The 10,200-nt window shown below is 39.4% G+C and overlaps 1 protein-coding gene across 1 annotated transcript in view; it reads right to left on the bottom strand.

Moving 5' to 3' along the window:
* Positions 1 to 2,150: 2,150 nt before the first annotated feature.
* The window catches only part of LOC144941096 (beta-1,4-galactosyltransferase 2-like), a 30,690-nt gene continuing 22,640 nt past the window's right edge, over positions 2,151 to 10,200 (bottom strand). The window contains exons 4-6 of the mRNA XM_078867575.1: positions 7,650 to 7,772; positions 6,202 to 6,306; positions 2,151 to 4,084 (exon numbers count right to left, since the gene is read on the bottom strand). Coding sequence (XP_078723701.1) covers positions 3,940 to 4,084; positions 6,202 to 6,306; positions 7,650 to 7,772 — 373 coding nt within the window. The 3' untranslated portion in view covers positions 2,151 to 3,939. The remainder of the gene's footprint in view (positions 4,085 to 6,201; positions 6,307 to 7,649; positions 7,773 to 10,200) is intronic.

Below are 10,200 nucleotides of genomic sequence, written 5' to 3'. Positions count from 1 at the left end.
TTCACCTTGATGAGGGAACATGTCAATACCATGGTGCCGGACGAAACGTCGTGAATTTTATTTTTGTTTTGTTTTATTTTACTTTCATTACTTTTAATGTTTTACCTACGTGACTTTACCGAAAAAAAACCTGAGAATATGGTTGTCATCACCAGCGAAACGTTGTTACTCAAATTGTAAATGGTCGCGGAAGCCTACATGTTTAAAGTGCCTAATTAATCGGGGATTTAAACCTCTCCCCCCACCTTAATTCGTGAAATAAACGGCGATTTCCCACCCTCCGATAATAATACATTGCCGCTGAGAAACGTTTCCCTGACTGTTATAAAGTTTTTTCTTCTTCTTCTTCCTATACTCGTGTCTTCATCACACACTTGCTCAATTTGTACAACTATCCCGTTAAATCGTTGACTACTCGCTAGCTAGCAGCTTTCCAGGCAAGCCGACAACAAAAATTCCCGTAGCCCCCTGAGCAGTAAACATTTTAACACCGAGCAATGGGACGCGGGACGTCATTGCCATGAAGAAATCGTTAAATACTGTATGTCATCAGTGCCGGATTATCCTAGTAGCAAAAGTAGCTACATATGCTAAATGTTTTAAGCTACCAATTCCGGTTCAGTGATTCTGCACTTGCTCTATTACTATAGTACTATACTGCCTTCAAATGTTATGAACGACTGGGTGTTTAAGGTTAGCGACTTGCCGTATTATCTGGATGTATAGCAAATTATAAAATACAATTACTTTAGTATGCAAGTTAAATATTTGTTTTAATATTTGCTTTTATTAGGGCCCCTTTATTACATATGCTGCAGGCCCCGCACTGGCTTAATCCGACACTGTATATCATGCATATGTTATGAGTCGAGGCCATAAAGAAGGCTGTCTCTGTTGTGGACCAATCAGTTTCAAACACAATGCATATTTTATCAGAGCATGTTTGTTTGCATGTTCACCACAAGTAGGTGTGGTTATTGCAGGCTTGATTCCTTGCAATAGGGATCTATTTGGTGTTTGAACATCTGAACACCTGTTTTACTGCCAGAAAGGGTAAAGCTGATTTTTTTTCATTTACAAATGTTATGCATTAGCCAAGTACCCCAAGTGCTGGGCACTGGGGATGTTGTAAATATGCATAACTGGAGCGTCTCGTAACCACTATGAATAAATAACCAGTGTGTTAATGCCATAATCCAAATTGATGAGAAATAATCTGATAAAAATGAAGTATCATTATGAAATAAGTGTGCCATTGCAAATTATTATTCAAGTTTAGCTTTGAGTTGAGTGAATCTGTGGGTTTAAACTAAAAGGAGACATCAAACCATGCCATTTTTTGTAATCATTTATTAAAATTGCCTTATGCTTGCAACCCGCTTTAAAATGTGTGGGTGGTTAATTAACTTTATATACTTAGTACTTGACTAATTAATATAAATCGAACATTGTCATCAGGCAGTTCTACAAATGAGGCAACTTCAGTCAAAATGTATACTAATATTATATGGAGGTATCATTTTGAAAGTAATCACCATCAGCGTATTTATGGAATAAGTAAATATTTTGATGTAAAAATGAATGCAATTCAGCATGGATGAAATAAATTTTGTCCGAATACGTCCGGCACCATGGCATTGACATGTTCCCTCATCAAGGTGAACACATTATTTCTACATTGTTGAATTCCATGACATTTGGTTGACATACTAAGCCCGTGTAATGCTTTCAGTGAAAATTAAACATCTTTGAAGCGTCTGAAACGTAAGCCGAAATTCTTTGAACTGCCTGTCCAAACACACCATTTCATTCTGCAAGTCAGCCTTTTTTCCCATTCAAGTCACAGCTTACCAGAGTTGCTGTGGGGACTTTGCATGCGGTTGCATTCACGTTTCTATTTTACAGTTATTGTATACATTGGTGGAGTCCTATTTTCTTAGGTGCGTACAGTTGTGTGGGGGATTATATTCAAATGATAATAAATGTACAGCCCTTTGTAAATCCACTGCTGGATGAAGGCCTCTCCCACACCTTTCCAATCATGAGGGCTGTTTGACCATACTTCACCATGCTGCTCAGTGTGGGTTGAAGGGGGTATATACAGGACCGAATCGGGTATCACTCACTCAGATATCAGTCATGACCAGGAGTTGAATTCAGGTTTATGGATTAAAAAAAATCACAATTTGCCAACCGCTACTCCCCACAATCATACATAATACAATACCTCAGTGGTGCTTTGCCAACTTCATCTTAACCTTCACTCAGCATGTTGTGCCATTATTGTTACTCTTACAGACACACTTCACACCTCCCCTCTTAAGGAGACTGGTAGCCTCCGTACAAAAAACATTCCTGTCATGTCAAGAGACTGTGGCTTCACAGGTGAAAGCACTTAGTTCCTGAATTGTTCCATGTTATAGAGGTTATGCGTAGGCACAGACTACAAATATCAGAGGCTGAAAAAGCTGCAATAGCAATCGTATAACAGATCAGGCAGCACTTGCAAAGTTTCAAGTGAAATACTGGGAGTGAAATGTGTTTGGGGGAAATATATATGTAACCCGTGATAAGAACATACACGGGGAAGATCAGTTGTGCCTTGGTGAAAACAAAATGACACACGGAAACCCAAGCATGAAATGTTAATGTTGTTTAATTAGTTAAAACCAAGAAGTGAAATCAAGAGTACACAGTGTGAAATGCAGCATTGGCCTACCGTGCTTGGACATGACCAGTGCACACTAATAAAATAAAAGGCAATCCGTCACACGCTACTTTCTGAATTATCTTCAAAATATAATACTCTTAGGCTTACGAGTGTAATCTCTGATAATTATTTATCCCGATTGTGTTTTTTACATACATGCAAATGTGACATTTGTGGAGTATTTCTGAACATCGTTTAATGAAAAGCGGTACTTTATCTGGTTTAATGATAACACAGCATTGTACTTTGTTCAAAGCGCTAAGGTTAATAAATAGTCGATTGCTACACGTGTATGAAAAAGCCAATCGTAATGGTGTAATAGATTGACACGACACATCGCAGTCATGTTTCAGCCACAAGGCAGGTGTTTATAATTTGTGTCAATAAAACTGTAAACAGTACTAATGCAAGCACTGGCCCATTAAGTGTGAGCTAGCTATAATTGATAGACGGTATAGTATATGCTTTACTCAGAGAGCAAAAATTCGACATCTACGCTTGTATTATAGATTCACTGTGCAAAAACAAACCTGACGTAATGCATGGCTATGTCACCCCCATTATTACCTTTACAATTATTGCCTGGTTGCTGAAAATAAGCAACCTAAAGAACATGTTTAAAGTGTCATTAAGTACAAATTAAAACATTAAAACTGTAAAATAGTCTACAAACTGCAAATACTATTTTGAATGAAAGCATGAATGATAACAGTATGCAAAATGGAGCCAATGTACATGCACAATATAAAAAATATGCCCAAAATAACTGATCTTCACATATATATTTTCAAATCAAAAATTAAAATATCGAAATAAAGCACGTCAACATCAATACATAACATAACAAAACAACAAGCGTCCGAGTGAAAAAACAAACATCAGCCAGATATTTTGCCTGTTTGCCAAAACAACGTGCATGGCTTGCAACAATGCAACGCACACCATTCTCAGTCATAACTGTCCACGGGACATTACTCTCCCCTCACCCTTTCACACTTTGGGAAGCCAGCCCTAACACACTATTTACTTTAATAGGTGTTTACTTCCAAAATAGTCAACGTTCTTTCCACCAATGTTATTTTCTTCTTTCGGCGATGCCACACTTTGTAACTCCCGTTTGCGACACCAGCACAAGCCAGTCATTCAAAGTAATGACTGAACCGCGACGAACAGCAGGCAATGCGATTCGTTCTTCAAATTCTTACTTCCACAGCTATAGCCACTTTAAGCTACACGTGTCGTGCTGGCATTTTGCCAACGTCCACGGTGACATTGGTGTAGAGAGGTTGCCTCACTGTCTCCACGTGTCTGTACTTGAGGGTGTTGATGCCATCCCTTCCCATGTTATGTCTGGTGTTCTTGATCTGCGTGAACCTGTATGCAAACGCACAACGAACATGATGCCGGAGCTCACCAACGTTAGTGCCCAGAACTCAAGTTTTACAGTAAAACATGGCACAAATGATTTTGGACTTGATCACAAGTGAATTACATTAAGCTGTAAACCAATGGGATGTGTGTCCGATTGCATTTATGTGCCCACGGGCAGGGCACGGCATGTTTACCTAACAAGTGCATTCATTTGAAAGCATGTGCATGCTATACATCGCAAATTTCCTTCAAGAGTTGAAAACTCGTTTTTTGTACTTGGCAAACCAAATCTAATTCGGATTTTTAAATTAAACTCTAAAAATTTTTTTATGGTAAAGTATTGCGATGCCCTCTTTAGTGGGGGTGAGTTTTTACTCAAAAAATAAATAGAATGAATTAATGAAACTGGAATGTTTTTTTACGTTGTCACATTGTAACTTTACTGTTTTGAATACATATCTTTTTTTACAATGATTTTCCTTGCAAGATGTTTTGTTTTAATTATCTCTTCCTTCATTGTGGAAAACATCTGTGTCACCATTTGTCGAGGGCGCTATACAACCCCTGAACGTAATTTTATCGACATACATCAACATATAGGAAGGCTCCACAATACAGTTTTTTTTCACTGGCAAGTGTGCATTACAGAGGAGATGTTAAAATAGCTAGTTAATTTGTATATATATCATTATTGAAAAAAGAATTATATTTCTTGAATGTAAATATTTATCTTACAAAACTAGATTTTATTTACCCATTGGAATTTATCCGATGAGTTTTATTTAACCAAGACTGCACAAGACTGATTGGTAGAGCCTGGAGGACAAGATGGACCTTCCTCAGCTCGAGCCAACTGATCAAACTTAGTCTCTCCTCTTTGGTTCGGAGGCCCTGCACTGCCACTCTGCACTCTCTGCCCCATCGTTTCAATGATGAAATGGCAGTAAACGAAAATTGTGGATCAACAAACCCAAAGAGAGCCCTAGAGAAGGTTGTCCCAGCAGCCACCATGACAGGTGGCAGGCTGTGGTCTGCAAACGAAATAGGGCGTTGTCATCTTGGGAGGACATAAACCAATGCGAGGTGAGGTTCAAATGGAGGGGAAGAAATGTGGTCTCTCGCCCAAGGGAATGCCTCCACTGTGCCTAGCAGATGAAGTATCTTTAAGGCCAATGAGGAGAGTGGCATGACCATTTTTCAGTGACGAACACCTTGCCCTGGTGAGTCCTGGTGGGGCCAGGAGTCACTTGTTGGTGAAGCGACTGCATTGTCTGTGTCCAAAAGGTTTTGCAGTAAAAGTCCTGGCATTCCAAGTACCCCCCTCCCACCCCAGTTATTTTGTCATCAAGGCTAAGGGTATGAGGTATATACGTAAAGTTACGTATGAGGAAAATACGTAGCGTTACATTTGTTTACCAGGTGAGATCTGACGAGAGGGTGGTGACATGGCCTAGCCGTAGTGTATTCGCCACTTGTTGCCGAGGTTCATGGTTCGAATCCAGCGGCTGCCACTAGCTCTCCGGTCCGCAGACCAGATTATGCAAGAAAAACTTCTTTGCTAATTTTCCATCAGCCGTCACATGGCAGCCGAGAACGAGGCTAGATAAACTTCTTCCACTCCTCCCTTACTCTGATCCTGTCAATCGCTTGCTGTAGACCTACAGGAACATCTTGTCATGCCAATTTATGGAAAATTACCGATCACACGCGCGATGACGAGGTTGGTCGCAACATAATGTGGGCCACGCATGCCCAGTGTTGAATTAAAACACGAACATGATTGTATATAATAAAGGATTTAAGGTTATATCGGCTCTTTTACAATCTCGTTTCTTGTCATGCCTGCGTGCCAGTCAGGCTTCACGCATGCTAGGCTTTGCGTAGGTGATATACTCATAAGTAATACAGTGTGTAAATACTTGAATGTTGTGAACACTAAGATCTAAGAGGGGTGTGATGAGCCCTACACCCTCTTAGATCTTAGATGCCATCACATGGTGTGTGCGCAGGTATAGGAAAATAATGCTTATGCTGTGTGGGTCATGAATCCAGCTGGAAAAGGAAAAAGATTTACACAAACACAATTTGTTAAAATATGGGTGCCCAACCTAGTGACTTACCGCTTGGGATTGGGTTCATTTTTGGCATCTCTTGCATGCTTTACCATTCTGTAGCGTCCCAGACTTCCGTCGGGTCGAGACAGCCTCATTCCCTGAACAACAACCCTGCAAATAAATCTATCCATTAGCCAACGCTAATGCAAGCTTAAGAACTACACCTCTGCAGAATACAGCAAAAAAAGTGTCTGCATGTAACAGTTAAAAAAATTGTCAGTTAAAATAGCCCCATTTCAATCATATTGTTTTCTTTGAATAAACTTTGATTAGAACAAATGTAGATTTTTTTTTAAAACCATCGCAGTTTTTTTTACTCCCCCCAGGACTCTTGTACAACAATTTAGGCTCATGAGTGTTCATTCAGTTTTCAAATAAATGGTTGGGAAGATAGCACAGTGGGCACACTGCACTTTGGACTCGGCAACCTGAGTTCTATTCTTGGCCCTGGCTAACACGTGGCTAGTGATGTATGAACTGATCCAGGGCCACTCTTCACCAACCCGCATTGAGTGCCGTTGAGGCATGACCAAACAACCCCCATGACTGAGTGTTGAGAGGCTCTCATTCAGTAGAGGATTTACAAAGGGCTGCACATGAATACTACGATTTTTAAAGATTGTTTCGAAGTTATTTTACTTGAATGTATTATGTTCTGCATTTCACAAATTGAATATCAGATGTGACGCCATATGAACGAGTTGACCAGGAGGGATTACCAAATGTCCCCGAGTCATCAGATTAAAAGGGCACTGCAACCTACCATCACTAGATTTCTGCAACTTTAAATCCTTAATGCTTGCGAGGCATTTCACTGGTTACAAAAAAAAAACTACATAGGTCTTCAAATACGTTTACAAATGTTTTATTCAAAAACTGAAATTAAATGTACGTACGCCATTTTATGGAGACCTGTTGAAACGGTTGTGATAATTGTCACAACATACGAAGGGAAAATAGTAAACTTGCGCATGACCTGCTAGTCATACTTAACAGTGTAAAAGGAATTTAAATAGCACACCGCTTAATATCATGACACGAGTAACTGTTTCAGCATCAGTGAACTTCAAAATCAATAGTGTACAGTAAAGGTGAGAAGCAATTCCTTTTACGTTTTTGTGATAAATGTTGGTACTTTGAAATGTTGGTTTTATAGATGAAGCAAGAGGAAATATAATCCCTGCTGCAACCTTTTGTTTAGATTTAAACATTTTATAGGTGCAAATCAGCTGCAATTTTTTGTTTACAGGTAATCATTAATATGGCACGCAACGTATTTAGTATATCATTATACTTAGACAACTAATTGTCTCAAAGTTGTCTGTCATTTAATTTAAAACATAATTTCCTCCAACGATAACTAATTCTAAAAAAAAATGTGGTTTAAGATACATAACAAACAATACAATGAAAAGAACAGTAATGCATATGTATTAGCAATCACTGTGCCGTACCTGTTGTAAATGTCATCGTCCTCACCACCCCAGCCCCAGTATTCATTGGGAAATCCATTTATCTTCAGGTACTGTGCCTTGGAGAGGCCTGACACTCCACCAAAGTACGAGTTGTATGGCAGCCTTGTGGAACGAGATGGAACAACACAGGCAATGATTGTCAGAAGCGCTTGATCATCTTGATGCAGGTGGTAAACCAAACAGTATTCTTGGATTCATCGTAAATACGAAGCATGTAACTATCTACGAAAATCAGAATCGTAATATTTATTTATACTGGAGGAATCCGATGAGCTATAAAGCTCTTTTTCAGATATCCAGTAGGGGCAGGTACTAACGTTAAAACAACAAAGAGTAGTGCAAAGTACAAGGGAAACAAATCACCCAAACACGTAAAAATAAAAGCCTGATCAGAGTTGATTGTTACACTGTGGTACACACATCGAATTATTATTTGAGAATCGATTACTCATGATACATGCAGATTATATTTACGTCAGGGATTCTGCTTCAATTGGGTGTTATCAAGGCTCGACTTAACTTTCCTGTTCTATACCTGATTTTATCATTCAGCTTTCTTTTATTATATATATTTTTTATAACCAAGGGTTTTTATGCTCATTGTGTTATTTTATAATCATTGTGTACAGCGCTCTGTAATCCCTGACAAAGGTGTGATATGAGTCTGATCTGCAAATACCATCTTCAGTCTGACAGAAGCAAAAAGGATGTGACACAGCATACAAGCAGACGCAGCAAAATGCAAACAGGCGAGTACAAATGAGACCAAAAATAAAAGAATCTTGACTTACATAGCGACATCAAAAAATCACGATAGTTTATCTAATTGCAGGGCAATGAAGGTGTCAATAAAAATACGCCTCAAATACCTATTTTGAACTTGTAAACCAGACACCTATATACAGATAGTCCCCGAGTTATGATGGTCCGACTTACGATATTTCGATATTATGATGTCACTGGCTGCTGGCAACGCCATTGGGTCACGGTGCTAGGCTAGGGGTGGCGTACGACGTTATTCCAAAAATTGCCTCGCGTATGTAAATGAAAGGTCTAAATACAAAGTGCGCGTTATTCCAAAATGGCGTACAACAAATGCGCGTAAACCGAGAATTGTCTGTAACTATGAAAATGTTTAAATCCATACGGTAACCTAGAATGATATAAAAGACCTTTCTAAACTCATTGATGGTAAACAATATGGTTTCCATGAGTAACCAGTGAGCGCGAACAAATTGCGTCACGCGTGCAGAGTGTCCGTTGATTTTTTTATTTCGCTTGCAGTTACTAGTTTCATAATAGGATAATTAATAGGATACCTCACAAAATGGACAATTTGTTAAAATATTGATGTTCATTTTTCAGGAACATATTGGGTCCAGCAAGACGGTACCAGAAAAGTTTGAGAACCACCGCTATAAAAATAATCTCAGATAAAAGGAACCACAAGCCTGTCTGAACATACTGCTGAACAAACAAAATGCTGTTCACATGGTTAGTCACACGCACTCCCATTGATGAAGCGCCACACTGGAGTAACAATACGAGCTTCTTTGTGTCACAGCCATTATTGTTGAATAGTTTCACATTCATATTCTTGGTTCTTTCGGTAAAGTCACGTAAATATAAATAAAAATTAAATTAAATTAAAATAATAAAAGCAAAAAACCCACGACGTTTCGATCGCAACACAAAAGGTCTTCATCAGGCGGAAGGAAAAGAGGGGGCAAGCCTCCAAATGCAACTGCTTATAAGGGTTTCCAAAGTGAGTGGGCGGGGGACGAGAGTTGTGAGAAGAGCTGTGCGGCGTAAACAGCATGGGCAGGCGGGGCAGTTAGTTAGTCAGTGCTAATATAGGAGTAGACAATGGGGGGAGGAAAGAGGTAGAGATAGGGGGAGAGAGAGGGGGGGGGTAGAGGGGGGGGCATTGCACCTCACTACACACATCCACTGCTGACGGTAGAGGTCGACAAGAAAACATAAATCAAGTCATGACCCTAAGTGATTGATGACATCTTTCCAATGATTGCTGTTTATAACCGACGTCTCGGTTGAAATTGTGTCTGTGTCTGTATATATGGATGGCTTCGTGAACGAATCGTTGTTGATAGCCAGTCGGCTTACTTTTATTATTTTTATTTCCATCTACGTGACTTTACTGAAAGAACTAAGAATATGAATTCCTGCAGTCACGAAAGTTTTAAGTCAGAATAGTTTCACATCATGGCTTGTTTTACCCTCTTCGCTGGAAACCATATACAATCTGTCACGTGCTGCAATGGGGCCTGTATACCTGAAGGAATGCGACTTAAAACCAACTCTCTGCCTTCCAAAACCTGACTAACAGAGTGTAGTATTTATGCATATTGAACTTATTTTTCACGGTACGTAGCCAACCGTGCTAATTAAAGGTGCGGGTATGGTCAATGGCCTCCGTGACGCACACAAAAGGGCTGTGCATGTACATAAATACTTGTATAAATGCAGCTAAATGACAAACTTAAATCTTGACTTAAAGCTTAGGAATTCA

This window comes from Lampetra fluviatilis, chromosome 24 (assembly GCF_964198595.1).
Source record: "Lampetra fluviatilis chromosome 24, kcLamFluv1.1, whole genome shotgun sequence".
NCBI lineage: Eukaryota > Metazoa > Chordata > Hyperoartia > Petromyzontiformes > Petromyzontidae > Lampetra > Lampetra fluviatilis.
Note: the sequence above shows the minus strand (reverse complement) of the source record. Positions and strands in the feature narration are given on the sequence as shown.